The following is a 20,746-nucleotide window of genomic DNA, read 5'->3' on the forward strand; positions in this document are numbered from 1 at the left end:
GATGAGTGACTGCAGGCCCTCCCCAGGAGAAGAAGTAAACAACAACAACAACAACAACAACAACAAAGCCAGCTGGAAGGATCTCTTCAACCACCTTCCATCTGCTAGGGTCACAGGGCAATGTGCGAATTTAGAAAACACGAAATTTCCTTGCAAAGTTGACAGACAAGTCTTTGTTACAAGAGCAGCCAAATGATCACTGGTCACCTCTCAGTGATTTTAGTCTACAAACAAGATACGGCTGCTGTCTCTTTCTCGGAAAAACCCAGCATGTTATAGACAGTCATTCTATGAACTCAAATGGCCTGAACAGTAATGCATTAAGGTGACTCCATCAACCTGTGAAACCTGTTAATAGCAGAAATACTGAAATACCTACAAAACTCATGAACTGTTTATGACAAAAGAGGCTCCAGGTTTAAAATGCGATGGCACTGGCGTTGGCAAAGCCAGAAAGCTAGCTATCCTACCATCCCGGCAAAAGAAAGCACTTCCTGTCATCCACTGCCTGAGACTCCGCTGCAGAGTTTGTCCGACTCTCCAGATCTCAGGAAGCTTTCTCAATTCTCAGGTGAACCTGAGCTTGACTAAGAATGATGAGGCTGTGGATCCTTCCCAAATTCCTCAAAACAAATATGCTGCATGGTGGATGGGGTTTGTCTCGGTTGGGTAGGAGCAAGGAAAGCTTTTCTTACTGTCTTTTCCCTTCTCTCTAGCAAATTTGTACCGAACACCTGCTCCTGAATACATGAACATGGATGGACACGTTGGGGGTCAAGGTCACCTAGGTCATTTGGCAGGGAGCACCACTCCAAAGCCACACCAAATAAACTAACAGTATAAACATCACCCTGTACTCCTCTCTTTCAACGCGGTTTTAGCCCCAAACTTTTCCTCTATAGAAGGTCTGAAGCATTGAATGAATCATCATCCTCTCTTGAGATGGTGTCCTGGGACTCAGTTAAAAGGAGCTCCCCAGGGTATCCGGCACACACTCATGTTTGAAAGCAGCTATACTCGAGAGACTGAGAAGAGGGTAATTTGAGGAAACCGCTCTCAAGGACTTTCAGTAGGTTATGTCAACAAGAAGGTGATGGAAAATTCAAGACACTTATTCAAATAACCTGGCAAACATGGGCTATGTCAGTGGGGAATGCGGGGGAGGGATGGGGTGCAACCTGGAGGGAAGGAATGGGGAAATGATTTAAATGAGAGCTCTAGAAGGTTCAAACAGAGGCTTGTGCTTTTATGAGGAAATACATACACAGGAAGGAGCGCCCCTACCCCTGAAGACAGGGACCTTAGGGAACTCCTCGTTTGTCTGACAGAGCTCCGTGGTCTTCAAGGCAAGTAAGCCCTCTTTTGCAGAGTCAGTGTGAACCCCTCATCCATCTGGGAATATAAGGTTCGGGTTCTCTCTCTCTCTCTCTCTCTCTCTCTCACACACACACACACACACACACACACACACACCCCTACACACAGACACAATGCTGGAGCATATGTAGTGTTGACATTCTCATCAGCTACAACCAGCTTAATTCAATATAAAAATATATTTTATGAGGTACACCAAGGCTCTTCCATTTTTCTTTGGCCTTCCTAATAGCAAGACGTCACTGGCTTATAAGGGTTTTCAAAACTCATTTCTTCGAACCAATATTTAGGCTGTTTCCTGGACCATAGTCTAAGTCTGTAAGTAAGGATCCATTTTATTCCTGAAAAATTCTAAGTACAGGAAGCCTACACTGAGCTGCCAAGAGGCACTGCAACAAGGCAGTGAGGCATCTTGGCTCTGGAGTCCGAAGGCTTGATCCCAAGCAGGGTCCGCCACCTGCTAGCCGCAGAGCGCTGGGCAAACTGCGCCCACGAAGGCTCCCCGTGCACCATATGTCAGCTGGGAATGAAAGGATTCCTCCCTCACGGAACTGTTAAGAGTTAAGGAGAATATGTGTAAAACTCCAGACAGGGGGACGGCCACCTAATTAAAGAGCAAACCGCCCTACATATTTGGTCTGCCCAGGCACTGCTGTGAGCCTCTCTCACAAGTAAGTTATAGAATGACGTTAAGTCGCTTACTGCCAAGGGAAACAGTGGCTCAGAGAATTTAAGAAGCCTGCCCAAGGTCACACGAGGACTCAGAGGTGAGGCTCAAATGTGTTCTTCGGCCCCTCGGCGATGACACCTCTGGGTGTACTCAATGACTGTTAGTCACTCCCGCCAGCGCCACCATAAATAGAGAGAGATCCACGACTCTGACATCCAGAAACCTCAGAAAACTCATCCTTGACTAAGTTTAACACAAACTCAGTTGGTGGGAGAACGTGATCTGAATTGAAGCAAGCCTGTTTATAGGCTTTATTTATCCCCTCTTGGTATGATCATGCCTACACGGTGCTGAACAAATAGTAATTTACATTCTGCTGCCCTGCGGAGGGTGCTAAGAAGCATGTAATCTATCACCATATCGCCATTCTGGAAACCAAAAGATATCTGGATTCTGACACTCATCTAGCCCCAGGGGTTTCAAACGAGGAACTATGGACTTCTTTTATTATTATTGTATATCAATCTTCTCATATTTCAGAAGTTTCTCTTTAAAGACAATCTCAGAGAGAGAGAAATGCCATGAAACCACATTATAAATCACTGTTGTGGTTCAAATTCCCTGCTTCTACTCAGGGTTATGGTCATCTGACTTCCTGAGTCCAGCACTGGACAGGTGTGTCAGTGCATATGTATATTAAGACATGTATGTGAGTTTCAAAACAATAATTATTTAATCTCCCCTGTTACGAACTACGCTGATTACCACTTAAGCAAACTTCAGCCTCCACGCTCTAAAGCCCCCACATACCTGTTGGATGCCATAAGTCCAGCCTTGCCGGATTCGATCCCGGGCCCACACATTATGGGCATTTTCTGCCAACTTGTCCACCATCGCTTCCTGAGATGGGGTGAGTTTGATGAAGCTCAGGTCCATTGGGGCAGGCTTGTACCCACTTGTCAGCTGGTAACTACAAGGCAAAACAAAAGAAATATGTAATCGGCCTTTTCGAAAAAGGCCTTGAGGTCAGATTTGTTTTTAATCCATTTCTCAAAATGTCATTATACTTGAAATAGGGCATGGGAAATAATCAGCCTTTTGATTTATAGTTTTTGAAAGAATTAGTGGGAGGAAGCACAATGGCAGAAGAGTAGGGAGCCTTATTTCATCTGGTGCCTTGAATGTAGCCAGATAACCATCAAATCATTCTGAAAACCTATGAATTCAACCTGAGATGAAAGAAAAGAATTGCTGGAATTCTACAAATAGAAGAGCAACCACTTTGGGGAAGGTAGGAGGTGCGGAGAAGTGAATCAGATGGAATATATTGGAAGATAAACAGCAGGGGGAGGGAACCTCTGTAAGCCAGCTCCCAGAGAGTGTTACAGCCCCAGAGCACAAAATCAGTACTTTTAAAAATCTGCTCCAGTGACAGACACCCCTGTTGGAAAGGTGCTCAGATGGCAAAGCGGGACAAAATTCTAGGTGGGATCCTGTGGTCTCAGGATCCCTGGGGTCACAGAAAGAATGGGGGTGCCTGAGCTGGCAGAGTTCCCAAGCACTGGAGCAGGAAACTGGCCGTGGTCAGCAAGCCCTGGAATGGGCTCTCATCTCAGTTCGCCATAAACCGCGAACAGCAGTACAATCAGGAGACGGGTCTCCGGGTGGGGGACCTGCAAGTGGCAGGCCTGCGAGAACCCTCCTCTCTCCCCTGGGAAGAAAAGTAGGGCGTGCTTCAAAGGAGTCTTCAGAGTTCGGTGCACACAAAAGTGAAGCCTGCTTTTCCCTGAAGGTTTACTGAATTTAGGGGCCCAAGATCTTTCAGCTCCAGGGCTAGAAACAGGGATACAGTCATTTTTATTTTCATTTTTATTTTTATCCTCTAATGGGCCACAGAAATCCTTCAGGGAACAAAAGCCACATAGAGCAACCCAAACCAGCTCACACTGAGACTGGTCCCCTGGCAAGGGGCAGTGCAACTCCATCCAGGCAAAGGCACCTGAGAATCAGAGCAGCAGGCCCCTCCCCCAGAAAACTAGCTATAACATCAGTATAATACCAAGTTTATCAAACACACAGAATTGCAAAACTCCAGTGTGAGGGGAAAACAGTATATAGAATTCGAGGGGTTTTATTATCTTTTTATTATCTTTCAGTTTATAATCTCCCCCCCCCCTTTCAACTACTATCTTATCTTAGCAACTCTTTGTTTTTTAGTCTTTTTTTTAAACTTTCATTTTTACATTTACATTTTATAGATGTAGTCTTCATTTTTTGCTTCCTTTCAGTTTATAATCTCCCCTCCCTTTTCAACTACTTTCTTATTTTAGCAACTCTTTGTTTTTTAGTCTTTTTTTTAAACTTTCATTTTGACATTTACATTTTATAGATGTAGTCTTCATTTTTCACTTCCTTTCACTGTATTCAGTTTCATTTTTGTATATATATGTTTTGCTTTCTTCGCAATTTTGGGATTTAGGGTCTTCTAACAGAGCAAAATACACCCAAGACCAACTGGACCACCCTGTTTTATCCACTTGGGAAATTATATTTTCTTTTTTCCTTTTTCATTTTTGGTTTCAGACCTCTTCAGATTTGTCTAGTGGGTATTTTGCTTGAGTCATCCTTGATATTTTTTATTTTATTCCCTTGTTCATCCATTCTTCTCTGGGCAAAATAACTAGAAGGAAGAATTCACAACAAAAGAAAGAACCAGAAGTAATACTGTCTGCCACAGACCTAATCAATATGGATATAAGTAAAATGTCAGACCTAGAATTCAGGATAACAATTATAAAGTCACTAGCTGGGCTCGAAAAAAGCATAAAAGACACCAGAGAATCTCTTAATGCAGAAATAAAATCTAATCAGGCTGAAATTTAAAAATGTTTCAACTGAGATGTATTCTAAATTGGATGCTCTAACAGCTAGGGTAAATGAGGCAGAAGAGAGAGTCAGTGACAGAGAAGACAAGATGATGTAAAGGAAGGAAGCTGAGGAAAAGAGAGAAAAACAACGAATGGATCATGACGGGAGGCTTCAAGAAATTAGCGATACCATAAACAATATTAGAATTATTGTGGTCCCAGAGAAAGAAGAGAGACAGGGACATAAGGCATATTTGAGCAAGTCACAGCTGAGAACTTCCCTAATTAAGGAAGGAAACAGGCATTCAAGTCCAAGAGGTAGAGAGAATGCTCCTCAAAAATCATTAAAAATAGATCAAAACTCTGACATATAATAGTGAAGCATGCAAATCTCAGAGATAAAGAGAAACTCCTAAAAGAAGCTTGAGGCAAGAACTCCTTAATCTACAATGATAGAAACATTAGACTGGCATCAGACCTATCCACAGAGACCTGGCTGGCAATAGAAGACCAGAATGACCATTCTTGGTGCTAAATGAGAAAAACATGCAGCCAAAAATGCTTTTTCCAGCTAAAGTATCATTCAAAATGTATGGAGAGATAAAGAGCTTCCAGGAAAAACAGAAACTAAAAGAATTTGTGATCACCAAACTAGCCCTGTAAGAAATATTGAAGGGGATCCTCTGAAGAGAGAGCCCAAAAGTAACATAGATCAGAAAGAAACAGAGACAATCTACAGGAACAGGGACTTTAATACAATGGCACTACACTCATATCCTTCAATAGTTACGCTGAATGTAAATGGACTAAATGCTCCAATCAAAAGACACAGGGTATAAGACTGGATAAAAGCAAGACCAATCCATATGCTGCCTATAAGAGATGGACTTTAGACCTAAAAATACCTTCAGATTCAGAGTAAGGGGGTGGAGAACCATTTATCATGTCAATGGATGTCAAAAGAAAGCTGGGATAGCAATCCACATATCAGACAAATTAGATTTTATTTATTATTTTTTAAGATTTTATTTATTTGACAGAAAGAAAGAGAGACAGCCAGAGAAGGAACACAAGCAGAGGGAGTAGGAGAGGGAGAAACAGGCTTTCCACTGAGCAGGGAGCCCAATGCAGGGCTTGATCCCTGGACCCTGGGATCATGACCTGAGCCAAAAGCAGATGCTTAATGACTGAGCCACCCTGGCACCCCAGACAAATTGGACTTTAAAGCAAAGACTGTAGTAAGGGATGAAGAGGGACACTATATCATACTTAAGGGGTTTATCCAACAAGAACATCTAACAATTATAAGTATTAATTATACAATTATATATATAATTATAACAATTATAATTATTAAATTAATAAAGAAAACACATTGATAATAATACAATAATAGTAGGGGACTTTACCCCACTCACAGCAATGGGCAGCTCATCTAAGCATAAGATCAACAAGGAAATAAGGGCTTTGAATGACACACTTGACCAAACGGACATCACAGATATATACAGAGCATTCCATCCTAATGCAACAAAATACACATTCTTTTCGGGTGCACATGGAACACTCTCCAGAATAGATCACATACTGGGTCACAAATCAGGCCTCAACAAGTACCAGAATATTGGGAATATTTCTGCATATTTTTAAATCACAATGCATTGAAACTTGAACTCAGTCACAAGAGGAAATCTGGAAGGAACTCAAACACTTGGAAGTTAAAGAGCATCCTACTAAAGAATGAATGGGTCAACCAGGAAATTAAAGAAGAGTTTTTAAAATTCATGAAAACAAATGAAAATGAAAACACAAACCTTTGGGATATAGCAAAGCAGGCCCTAAGAGGGAAATACATAGCAGCACAAACCTTTCTCAAAAAAATTAGAAAAGTTTCAAATATACAAGCTAGTCTTACACCAAAAGGAACTGGTGAAAGAACAGCAAATAAAGCCTAAACCAAGCAGGAGAAGAGCAATAAGAAACATTAAAGCAGAAGTCAATGAAATAGAAACAAAAGAAAAGATCAATGAAACTAGATGGTTCTCTGAAAGAATTAATAAGATCAATAAACCACTAGCCAGACTTATCAAAAAGAAAAGAGAAAGGACCCAAATTAATAAAATCATGAATGAAAGAGGGGAGATCACAACCAACACTGAGGGAACTAAGAATTATAAGAACATATGAGCAGCTATGTGCCAACAAATTAGGCACTCTGGAAGAAATAGATGCATTTCCTAGAGACATATAGACTACCAAAACTGAAACAAGAAAAAATAGAAAACCTGAACAGACCCATAATCACCAAGGAAATTGAAGCTTTAATCAAAAATCTCCCAACAAATCAGAGTCCAGGGCCAGATGGCTTCCCAGGCAGAAGAACAAATACCTATTCTTCTAAAGCTGTTTCAAAAAATAGAAAGGGAAGGAAAACTTCCAAACTCATTCAATGAGTTAACAAAAGAAAGGACAAGCACCATATGATCCTCTCAGTTGATGAGAAAAAGCATTTGACAAAATATAGTATCATTTCTTAATTAAAAATCTCCACAGTGTAGGGATAGAAGGAACATACTTCAGTATTGTAAAATCCATCTACGAAAAGCCCACAGAGGCTATTATTCTCAATGGGGTAAAACTGAGAGCTTCTTCCCTAAAGTCAGGAATACAACAGCAATGCCCACTCTCCCCACTGTTGTTCAACATGGTACTAAAAGTCTTAGCCTCAGCAATCTGATAACAAAAAGTAATAAAAGGCATGCAAAATGGCAATGAAGTCAAACTCACTCTTCACAGGTAACATGATACTTTATGTGGAAAACCCGAAAGACTACACCTCAAAATAGTTAAGAACTCAATGGGAATTCAGCAACATGACAGGATATAAAATCATTGTGCAGAAATCAGTTGCATTATGTGCATTATGCACTAACAATGAGACAGAAGAAAGAGAAATTAAGGAGTTGATCCCATTTACAACTGTACCAAAAAAAAAAAAAAAAAAACCATTAGATATCTAGGAATAAACCTAACCAAACAGGTGAAAGATCTGTATTCTAAAAACTATAGAACACTGCTGAAAGAAATTGAGGAAGACACAAAGAAATGGAAAAAAATTTCATGCCCATGGACTGGAAGAACAAATATTGTTAAAATGTCTACACTACCTAGGGCAATCTATACATTCAATGCAATCCCTATCAAAATACCATCAACTTTTTTCCGCAGAGCTAAAACAAATAATCTTAAAATTTGTATGGAACCAAAAAAGACCCTGAATAGTCAGAGTAATGTTGGAAAAGAAAACCAAAGCTGGTGGCGTCACACTGCCAGACTTCAAGCTCTAAGACAAAGCTGAATCAAGACAGTATGGTATTGGTACAAAACCAGACACACAGATCAATGGAACAGAAGAGAGAATCCAGAAACAGACTCTCAACTCTATGGTCAACTAACCATTGACAAGGCAGGAAAGAAGATCTAATGGAAAAAGGACAGTCTTTTCAATAAATGGTGCTGGGAAAATTGAAGAGCCACATGTAGAAGAATGAAACTGAACCATTTTCTTAAACTACACAAAGAAACTCAAAATGGTTGGGAGACCTAAATGTGAGACAGGAATCCATCAAAATTCTAGAAGAGAACACAAGCATCAAGTTCTGTGACCTTGGCCACAGCAACTTTTGCTAGACGTGTCTCCAAAGGCAAGGGAAACAAAAGCAAAAATGAACTACCGGAGCTTCATCAAGATAAAAAGTTTCTGCACAGCAAAGAAAACAGTCAACAAAACTAAAAGGCAACCTATGGAATAGAAGATATTTGCAAGTGACATAACAAATAAATAGCTAGTGTCTATTATCTATAAAGAACGTATCAAACTCAATACCCAAGAAAACCACAAATAATCTAGTCAAGAAATGGCAGAAGACATGAACAGACATTTCTCCAAAGAAATACAAATGGCCAACAGACACATGAAAAATCGTTCCACATTCCTTGGCATCAGGGAAATGCAAATCAAAACCACAATGAGATACTATCTCACACCAGCCAGAATGGCAAAAATTAATAACTCAGGAAACAATAAATGTTGGCAAGAATGAAGAGAAAGGGGAATCATCTTACACTGTTGCTGGAAATGTAAGCTGGTGAAGCCACTCTGGTAAACAGTATGGAGGTTCCTCAAGAAGTTAAACATAGAGCTACCCTACGACCCAGCAATTGCACTACTGGGTATTTATCCCAAAGATACAAATGTAGTGATCTGAAGGGGCACCTGCACCCAAATGTTTATAGCAGCAATGTCCACAACAGCCAAATTGTGGAAAGAGCTGAGATGTCCATCAACAGATGAATGGATAAAGAAGATATACATATATATATGTACATACACATACACACACACACACACACACACACACACACACACACACACACACAATATTACTCAGCCATCAGAAAGGATAACTGCTTACATTTACACTGATGTGGACAGAACTGGAGGGTATTATGCTGAGCAAAATAACTCATCAGAGAAAGACAATTATCATATGGTTTTACTTATATGTGAAATGTAAGAAACAGCATAGAGGATCAGAGGGGAAGAGAGGGTAAACTGAATGGGAAATCATCAGAGAGGGAGAAAAACCATGAAAGACTTAGCTATGGGAAACAAACTGAGGGTTGTTGAAGGGGAGGCAGGTGGGGGGAATGGGGTAATTGGGTGATGGACATTAAGGAGGGCTTGTGATGTGATTAGCACTGGGTATTATAAATAACTGATGAATTACTGAACACTACATCTGAAAATAATGATATACTATAAGTTGGCTAATTGAATTTAAATTAAAAAAAAAAGAATTAACTTTATATGCCGAATTAATATAAAGGTACATGTATCTTCATCTCAAAGATTCTCCTTTATACAAAGGAAATTCACCAGCTAATTATGCCAAGTTTAAAAAAAATAGCCAGAACATGAGAAAATGCTGAGATAAAACTATGTAATCTTTTTTCTTTTAAGTATTCTGGGCTGTGGCTAGCAGAATTACCAGGTAAGCTTCTTTATGGCAGGGAGTTCCACTGCTTTGTTCCTCGCTATCTACAATAATGTCTATCTAGACATTCTATCTAGAATAATTCGCTATCTAGAATAATGTCTGATCTGTGGTAGGCATTCAATAAAAATATGTTGAATGAATCGATGTGTTACAGCAATAAATAATTTTAAGAATAAAGTTGAGACCGCCTTAGTTACTATTTTATTATAAGACATCTCGTATTTTATAAATCATTTATCTATAGACAAAAGTATCAGAAATATTTTGTTTAAGTGGATTAGATTACTGCAGCAATTGTACCAATTATGGCTAATTACAGCCTTATGTCATTCAATTTACATCACAAGCTACATTTATAGATGAGAAATTTTGTTCTGTTTTAAATCAAAACTCTGAACATTTGGGTAATTAACAATATTTTTAAATTTAAAAAAATGTTTTATAACGAAGCCACATGGGATTTTTTTACTTATTTTTCTTTTTAAAGATTTTATTTATTTGTCAGAGATAGAGCATAAGCAGGGGGAGCAGCAGGCAGAGGGAGAGGGAAAAGCAGACTTCCTGCTGAGCAAGGATCCCAGTACCCCAAGATCATGACCTCAACAGAAGGCAAATACTTAACCAACTGGGCTACCCAAGGCGTCCCACATGGGATTTTTTAATTGCTCATATAAATCATTGTATGTTATAGAATTCTGATTATAAATTGATAAATCTATAAACTGTAAGCACAGCCCACATACAAGTTCTTATTCACAATTTTTTTTTTTTTTTTCAAAAAAGAGCTCCCAATACATTTCCAAGGCACTGACAAATGATCAAGCTGGCAGAGTCTAATTTCTAAGTTTAATGTGACTTGTTGGAAGCAACCTTAGGAGCAATGACAAAGAACTCAGTCTTCTCTACTGTCCCATCTTCCTATCTCTGCTTGACACCCTCCCCTCCTGATTTCCCCACATTCACCCAGCATGGGGTAGCCCAAGAGCACCCATTCTTTCTTCTCTCATTTTTCAATAGCAACTTGATTAGAGCCGAAATCATCTCAATGAGCAACGTGTGCATCTGAAAAGAGGAAAAATACTCTCCTACAACCAGTTCTAATGGTAGACATCCCAGCACTATCTTATATGGAATAGGGGGTATGTTTGAAAGGTGGAGGATGAGAAGAAGGTCCTTCAAGTCAAACATTATAGGTAAGTTCTACCAATGTGTAAAGCTGGATAATATAGAATCCTAAGCGTTTCTCTTGATTTTCTAAATTCTCCCCTTCTTACATGGAGTATCTACTAGAGCTGCTTTAATTTGTGATCACGAGGAAAACCCATGGAGGTGTATTTCCATCTGTTGACTTGTCATAACACAATAATTAATTAGTTCATGCTCTCTGTCAGATGCAGACTACAATTCCTTTTACTTTTCTAAATAACCCTGTGCAAGAAAGGATTTAAAGCTTCACACGATTCTTTTAAATGCCTAATAATCCCATCCAAATCAAAGTTACTAAATTCCATTTCACCCAAACCTTATTCCCATACTGTTGTCCTTCAAATCATCCACAGTAAAATACAAGTATCTTCGAAATTCATAGACTTCAACCTACTGTATTTGATAAAAGTGCTGACATCATGAATTCCTAACCTATATATTAATCAGTATCAACAATGATTTATAAAACTCTTTTTCTGTTTGTAGTATATGTTGACAAAGTAAGAATCAAACCATTGTAACAAAATGGGATTTTTTTTTAAAAGATTTTATTTATTTGACAGACAGAGATCACAAGTAAGCAGAGAGGCAGGCAGAGAGAGAGGGAAGCAGGCTCCCTGACGAGCAGAGAGCCCGATGTGGGGCTCGATCCCAGGACCCTTGGACCATGACCTGAGCTGAAAGCAGAGGCCTTAACCCACTGAGCCACCCAGGCGCCCCATAAAATGGGATTTTTTTAAAGAGCATAAATAAACTTTTGCCAATAATGTCCACCTCACCTTAATAATATAATCTAATTAGGTACAAAAAGATGAACCAACCAACTGCTAGTAGGAAATATTATCTTCTTATGGTTGAAAAAGAACAAAAAGCCAAGCTTTTGGAATAAACTGTGATTGACATAATCCTTGGAAGCTAAGTGGTTTCAAGTAATGTTTCAGATTAATTTCCAGAAATGTAAAAGAAATGAAGGAAAGACTGCTATACCAGTTCTTGGGGAGTAGAATTTCATAGCCCAAATAATAGGGACACGTCATATCAGTAGTAATTAAATTAATACAAAATACATAAAGTTCATGTTAAAGACATCCATGTGTTACATTCTACTTTCTTGAGCTTCCTGGGAAAATTCTACCAGAATCAGTCAACAGCTGTCTTTCTCCTGCAATCCAGCTGTTTGGCAGGCATCCTTTTAAACTTCTTTTACCTTAATATACAAAGTCCCCATTCCATCAATCATCCTGAAATTTAGATTATGAGGAATATATAGGGAATGAAATAAATATATTCAATATAATCCCTTTCCAAGGTATCCAAATTCTTTTGCAGTTATTAGCTCTCAATTTATTCTGATGTAGCATACAAATGAATAATTAAAATAAAACAGCAAGATTAATAAATTATATGTACTGGGCTTCAGTTTCTTTTTTAAAGTACCTTTTTCCCCAGAAAAATAAAACAAAACATAACTGGTAAACTGCCAGTTTCATCTGCATCAAATTACCAAAGATGTGAACAAAAAATTGATGGCACTTGGCCCCACTGATGAGTTGTCACGTTAAGTAGCAATTCAGTTTTGTACTTCATTCCCACCTGACCCACATTTTTCCTAAGCAGGTATTCTAAATGAGCCTTTGAAAAAAGTGTGCAGTATAATATCACTGAAGGGGCAATTAAAGTGGTGTACAAAAAACACAGCAGAATAGGAAACACTAAGGAGAAGAAACTTTTCCTTTTTTTTTCTAGCCTCTCCCACCTCTCAAGTTTACTTATTTAGTAGGAATCAGGCTAAATGAAGCTTGGAAGTCATCATGCTGTGAAAGATGTACAATAAACATGAAAAGATTATGTCCAAGTTCAGTGGATGTTAGGTGTAAATTTCCAAACCAAATCAGCCCTTCAAGTACCTTGGAACCAATGGGAAAATCTCAGATGATTGCACACCAGAGATATTAAGGAAGTTTTGCTGGAAGCACATCTACTAAAAATGCATACGGGGCTGACATTTACACAGAAAGAATAGAGAGATGATTCAAAAATCCTTCTTGGGGAAACAAATACTGGAGAATTAATTTCAATGTAGAGATTAGAAAGGAAACGGACAAGGGATATATTTTTTCTACTACTTCACTTCTTTGTTTTTAAGTAAATGTAGTATGATGATGTGCCTGGGGCGCCTCCCTACCCCACCCCACCCAATTCCTCTTTTATCAATTTCTTTTTACTCCAAGGTCTTCCACTACCCCACAGGCCCTTTGAAATAGAACCACAAGGTATCCAATGCCCCAAGAACGGGTCATCTCAAGAGAAAGACCAAAGAAAGCCATACTTGGCTTTTGGATTTTTAATACAGGCTTTGAAAATTCACTGCAGAGACATTAGTCTTCCAGATAAAAGGCCTTCTGATATTAAAAGTTATGCTTTTGAATAACAAAAAAGGCCCAGATGCCCTGAGACTTGAAGAAAAGCAAATAAAGATTCCTTCTCCTGCCCAGACAGGTTCCAGAGCCTAGAGGCAGGGGAACTGGAGGGAAGCCTGACACTTACCCAGGTAGAGACCAGGTAGATCCAGCGCCAAGGTGAATTTCTGTCTTGCTTCCCAGAGCACACTGAGGAAAATCCTAGGTCCTAGAATCTCCCACACCCAACCCTTTCCTTGCATGGCACAACTTCAGAAAAATAGACATGGCAACCAACCCAATCTAGGCTGACAGGTGACGCTCCCTACCCCCTCCACCCACAAACTGCAATACCCAAATTGCCAGAAAGAGTATTCTTAGGTTTCTGGCACTCCCTAAAAGCCTTCCTTTAAGCCTATAAAGGAAGCTAAAAGAAGAGCAATGACCTAGAGTACTCACAGAAATGAGAGTAGACCACCCAAAGACCAGTGGGGAAGATAGGCATCCTGTAAGATGCCAGCAGCGATGAATGAAGGTAATTGACAAAGACACTCCCTCTGACCAAACCTGAGTCAGGCTCCTCTGAGCCCTCTTTGAGACTGGGACTCTGACCTTGGGCTCCGTCCTTGTTCTAATTAGTTCCATCTTAGCAAGAAGCCTACTGGATCAGTTTAACAAAAAATCCACCCTTGATACTGGATCGCATTCTTCTTCTCCCTTTCTTGGTATCTTATCACCAAGTCCACCTTCAGCAAGAATCCTATCAAATTGGTTCTGCAGAATCCCCTTTCTCCTTGATGTTTCCTAGTAGTAATCTATCCACTGCCCACCCGTACTCCTCATGCTTCTCCTTGGCAATAAATCCCCACTCATCCTCATTGGATTCCAAATGGGGTTCAGTTTGATACAGAGGTCTCTCTTCCCCAATTGCAACTGTTCCTGAATAAAATTTGCCTCTATACTTTTAACTTTTGTTCAGTTCTCCTTTGTTTTGACATTAATTCAGTCATGAGAGAAAAATCAAAGGAGATGGACCACGGATCCAATGTCCAATGTCTCCTCCCCATCATGTGAGTGTACCAAACACAGGTAGCCCCAGTGGTAAGAGAGAGGTAAACACTGAATTCAAATTCAACAACGAATACTCATTCAGCGCTAGAATGTTTTAGGCCCTATTCTAGGAACTACTGATATTATCATTAAATAACATGGACAAAGAAGTCAATCTTTATAGGAATTACGTTCTGATGCAGAATCAGGCAATAAACAAAGTAAGTGTAGAACAACAGTATGTTAGAAGATGTAAGTGCTGTGGGGAAAAATAAAGGAGAAAAGGGGGACATGGGGAAATGTACAATTTTAAATAGAGAGCAAATTTTTTTAATTAAATAGGGAATAATCTTAAAGAGGTGAAGAAAGAATGCTTTGAGAAGATGACATCCCAATCAAAACTTAAAATAAACACAGAAAACATTGATTTTAACAGAGTTTGCACTCAACAGACTAGGACTAAGTTTCTAATACTAAGCTTCATTGTGGTACAAGGTCCATGGGGCTTAAATATGAAATTAAACCTGATCAGAGAAAATAAAGAACATTACATATTAGCACATTTTTAAATTTGCGGTTTGTGAAATTTACTCATTACACATTTAAGGAGTGTATAAAGCTGTTTTTTTTTTCCTTCATGATCACAGTGCTTCATTAAAGAAAAAATCTAACTGTATTTGTAACACCATCTTTCACTTAGGTAAATATTTACATTAACTGAATTTGGTACATGTGCTATGTCTATATAAACAGTATATCTCTATCTCTATATCTTATCATGGACTGACACATTCAGCATCCAAGCCTTCAACTTAGAAAGTCATTTATATAGACCTATATGCATTGAGAATATCACTCTTGCCTTCTATATGCCCCCATATGCCTGAGACACCACTCACACCTCCCCTTCCCAACACTAGCAGGGACTTCAAAGGATTAGTGTTAAGAAGGTGATGGTGGACAGAGGGAATTTACCACTGGATTTAAAGACCTCTCAGACAATTCTAAATACTGCCAATTCATAATTCAACACTATCTATTTTTTTCCCAGTGATAAATACAGGCAACCAGTTCCTGATCTACTATGCTCTGTGTTGTTTTAATAACACAGATACGTGCTAAAGAAAAGTTTTACTAAATGGCATTGGTATTCAGGCAAGGATTTTTTTATTTTTTTAAAAGATTTTATTTGTTTACTTGAGAGAGAGACAACATAAGTCAGTAGGAGAGGGAGAGGGAGAAGCAGCCTTCCCGCTGAGATGGATCATGACCTGAGCCGAAGGCAGACGCTTAACCCACTGAGCCACCCAGGTGCCCCGGATTTTTTTCATTACACCTATAATTCTGTTCTGTTCTTAAATCTCCATTACTCAGGCGTATTAGAAATTGGCAATCACCAGCTCTCAAAAGTGGATTATTCCTGCTGCATTCTTCTTTGTCCCTATAATAAATGGACTCTATGTTCATCAAACTATGCAGTGGGTCAAGAGCTTCATTTTACAATAAATGCAGGAAGATTTATGCATTTAGGAATTGATAATATGTTACACTCTTCAAATGCCTGCTTGTTTATTTTGAGGAGGAATGAGAAGAAAGGGAGAAAAGATCTCCGACAAACCGCGCGTCCCACACATGTCCTTAAGGGTTTCTGATGAAATGTGTATTATACATTAAAAAAAAACCCGAATACACAAACAGCCTCTTCTCAAATAGGAAATGCAGCACGTAATTCAAATGACATTTTGAGTCCATGTTAATCCTTAAATCTGAAATGGGTCTCTTACAGGCAGCATGTAGTTGAACATTTTTTCCATCCAGCCACTCTGTGCCTTTTGATTGGTAAATTCAAGCCACGTACATTTAGAGTAATTGTTGATATGTAAGAACTTAGTAACTCTGCGCTGAGCAGGGAGCCCAACCTGGAGCTCGATCTCACGACCCCGAGTCATGACCTGAGCTGAAATCAAGAGGTGGACACTTAACTGAGCCACCCAGGCACCCAAGTGGCTTTAGTTCTCTTTACTCTTCTACTTTAAATTCCATACTATAGCTGCATGGTTAACACACCATCTGAATGTGGTGTTAGCGTTCTCTAAGTCTGACTGATTTCTCCCCATTACCAGTGAGCCATTAGCTTTCACACGCTGCTATATTCCTGGGTTAGCGTCTTCCCATTTCAGCATGAAGAATTCCTTTCAGCATTTCTTGCATGGCAGGTCTAGAGGCAGTGAACCCCTCTCAGCTTTTGTCTGGGGAAGCCTTTATTTCCCTTTCACATCTGAAGAATAAGTTTGCCAGATAGAATATTCTCGGCTGGCAATTTTTCATCTTCCAACACACTGAATACATCATTCCACTCTCTCCTGGCCTGTCAGAGTTTCTGTTGAGAAATCTGCTCAGGCCTAATGGAGGTTCCTTTGTCAGGGACTTTCTTCTCCCCCTGGATCTGAGATTCTTTATGGTTGATTTTTGACAGTTTCATTAAAATGTGTCTTGGAGAAGGTCTTTTTACACTGAGGTAACAGGGTATGCCATTAGCTTCATGGACTTGTACATCCAAGTCTTTCCCAGGGTTTGGGAAGTTCCTGGCTATTATTTCTTAAAGCAAACTCTGCCCCTTCTCCATTTAGAGCCTGATCATCAGATATTTGCTTTTCTGACAGAATCTGAGGGCATTTTTAGGCTTTCTTCACTCTTTTTAAACTTAGCTCCTGCTCCTCTTCTAACTGTATTAATTCTATATTCGTAACCTCCAAGCCATTATTCTTCCTCCCCCTGATCTGCTGAGACGGATTTTCTTCTCTACATTCTTCATCTCATTCACTGAATTCTTCAGGTCCATTTGGTCCATTTGGTTCTTTTTTAGAATCTCAATTGCTTTGATAAAGAGCTCCTTGTGTTCATTAACTTTACTCCTGATTTCACTGGATTGTCTTTCTGAGTTTTCTTGGAGCTTGTTGAATTTCTTCACAACAGCTATTTTGAATTCATCATATTGTAATATTCTATGCCTTTGAGTTTGGTTTCTGGAAAATTATTTTCTTTTACTGATACCCTATTTCCTTGATTTTTCATATTACTTGTAGGTATGCATTTTTGCTTTTGCATTTGAAGTAGCCAAGACCCTCTTAATTAGCTCTGTGTCTTCTCGGGTTCTTACAGTTTGCTAGGCAGGTTATTAGAATTTTTTTTTTTTTTTAAATTTCCAGAGGGGTGAGCTATATCTCAAGTTCGTAGATTCTCCCTTGCCCACCAAGTGTAGCTTATGTTCTCAGCATACTCCCCATCTCCTGAAGCTTGCCTTTCTGGACATACTCTGGAGCACACACACAGCTGGCAGAGTTGGGGGAAGTATGGATTTAACACCTGGTGAGTTAGGGGTGCCCATGGACCTGGTAGGGAGATGAGGTATTTCATGTCACTCCCAAAGGCCTATGGGTGGACTTTCTGCTGAGCAGATTCAAGACCATTTGAAATTCTTATCTACCTGTTTCCCAAAATCCTCCCGAAGCTCTCATGACTAAGATCCCACTGCAGTACTCTGGGTGCTGATGGACCAAAATGTGTTTCTCTGGCTGCATCCTGCCAACTCACTTGTTTTCTTTCTTAAATTCCACATGAGTGAAATCATATGGTATTTGTCTTTCTTTGGCTGACTTATATTCACTTAGGATAATACTCTCCAGTTCTATCTATGCTGTGGCAAATGGCAAGATTTCATTCTTTTTTTGGCTGAGTAATATTCCATTACATATATACACTGCATTTTCTTTATCCATTCATCATTTGATGGACACTTGGGTTGTTTCTATAATTTGACTACTGTAGATAATGCTACTATAAACATCAGGGTGCATGTATTTTTTGAATTAGCACTTCTGTATTCTTTGGGTAAATACCTAGTAGTGCAATTGCTGGATCATAGAATAGTTTCATTTTTCTAAATTTACTGATTCTAAAATACCTATAGCTTTGTATTATTTTTGTGGGGTGTGTAAAACATGAGTTATCTTTTTAAATCCAATCTGACAATCTCTGTATCTTACCTGAAAAAATGAATCCATTTTCATTTATTGTGATTACTGATGTACTTGGATTTGTCTCTGTCATATTTTTATTTTTTAAAATAACTATTCTTGACACAAACAAAAGAATATGCTTTAAAGCATTATAATAAAGTGAATTCCATTAATCCACCACCTTGTTAAGAATATTATTAAAACCACTGTATCTATCTGTGTGCTCCTCACATAGATACACACACACACATATATATTATATAAGTATGTTTTGCTTGTTTTTCAGTCTTAAAGACAGTATTATACTTTATATAGCCATGTGGGGTATAATTTTATCCATCCTCAACATTATTTTTTAGGTTCATCTATGTTGCCACTTATGACTATAATTCATTAGTTTTATGATATGACTATATCCAACTTAATCCATCTTCCTACTAAATAGTATTTCTCCTACTCTTCGCCCTTATTTTTATGCTATTACAGATAATATTTCTAAAACAACGGCTTTCATGTTTGTTGGTGTGGACTTTCCCTACGGCATATCTCTAGGAGTGACTGCTGGGTACCAAGATGTGCAAATGTTTAATTTTATACAATCATGCCAAACTGCTTTAAAAATGATTGTAAACACACTCCAACCTTTAAGACTTGTGTGAATCTACATCCACATCGATCTTTGCTATTACCAAATTTCTTAATTTTTGCCAACAAATGAGATGGTATCTCATGAAAAACTGAGACGTAGGATAGATTTCCAGCAGGTGTGAATAGTTTTCATTTAACAACATCATTGTGTCCATTTCCCCATCTATGTTCAAGTAATGCAGAACTACTAAAAGCAACACAAATAAAAGGCATCAGTAAAAAATTACAAAGGCAGAGGACTTTAATCCATCCCTCAATAAGACTAAATTATTGCAAACTATACTCTGTGTATCCACTGATCAATCATTTGGTTTCTATTTATCTCAGATTTAGATATCAGAATTGAGGTGGCTATCATAGGAATAAACATTAACCCATTTACCTCAACAGAATAAAGAAGCCTGACATTTTCCGACCAACGATAATTCTATTTAAACTGATGGCTTTCACAGAGAAAACTGGTTTTACCGATTAGATTTTATGGCAAATGAATTCCATAAACTGAATGAGCTAAATTCTGACCTGGGGAGGGGGGCTTCATTATTTTTTGGAACAGTTTTATGTTCACAGCAGAATTGAGATGAAGATACAGTGCTATTCTCTGCCTCCACACACACAGCTTTCCCCATTACCAACATTCTTCAAACAAAGTGGTACATTTGTTACAATTCATGAACCTACACTGCAACATCATTACCATCCGAAGACCCTGGCTTATGTCAGGCATTGTACATTTAATGGGCTTAGATAAATGCATAATGAGACTATCTAGTCATTATAGTGTCATACACAATATTTTCTTTGTCCTAAAAATCCTCTGTGCTCTGACCATCCGTCTCTTCCACCTTCTCAACCCTTGGCAACCACTGATACTTTCAGTGACTCTATAGTGTTGCCTCTTCCAGAATGTCATATAGATGGAATCCTACAGTATGTTTTCATACTTTTCAGACAGACTACTTTGCCCCCAAATTTTGACAAGATACACACACACAGCACATGATATAATAGTTTCTTAAATATATCATGCTGTCAAAGGTAATTTGAAAATAATAGTTCTATCTTCTTATCCTTACATACATCAGGTTAAGTAAGGTATCTTCTAAGTAAATGAGTAACATATAACTACTAGCTTTTGTTGTTCTTTTTCATTTTAATAACGCCTTTATGGTATAATTACCAAAAAACTGAGATAATAAGTGATTTTATTTTTTTTAAAGGTTTATTTATTTGACAGAGACAGAGAGAGAGAGAAAGAGAGAGAGAACACAAACAGGGAGAAGCAGTCTTCCCACTGAGCAGTGAGCCTGATGTGGGGCTCGATCCCAGGACCCCGGTATCATGACCTGAGCTGCAGGCAGGCGCTTCACTGACTTGAGCCACTAGGCATCACATTTAGTGACTTTAATAAAAAAATTCTTTCCTAAATAAGGTAGTTTCTGATTTTTTG

The 20,746-nt window shown here is 38.7% G+C and overlaps 1 protein-coding gene across 1 annotated transcript in view; it reads right to left on the minus strand.

Annotated features, from left to right (window-relative positions):
- Positions 1-20,746, minus strand: part of RYR2 (ryanodine receptor 2) — a gene marked incomplete at its 5' end in the record, with an annotated part of 631,749 nt that overhangs the window by 266,434 nt on the left and 344,569 nt on the right. The window contains one exon of the mRNA XM_080822946.1: positions 2,858-3,017. Coding sequence (XP_080679072.1) covers positions 2,858-3,017 — 160 coding nt within the window. The remainder of the gene's footprint in view (positions 1-2,857; positions 3,018-20,746) is intronic.

This window comes from Martes martes (genome assembly GCF_963455335.1).
Source record: "Martes martes genome assembly, chromosome: 14".
Lineage (NCBI taxonomy): Eukaryota > Metazoa > Chordata > Mammalia > Carnivora > Mustelidae > Martes > Martes martes.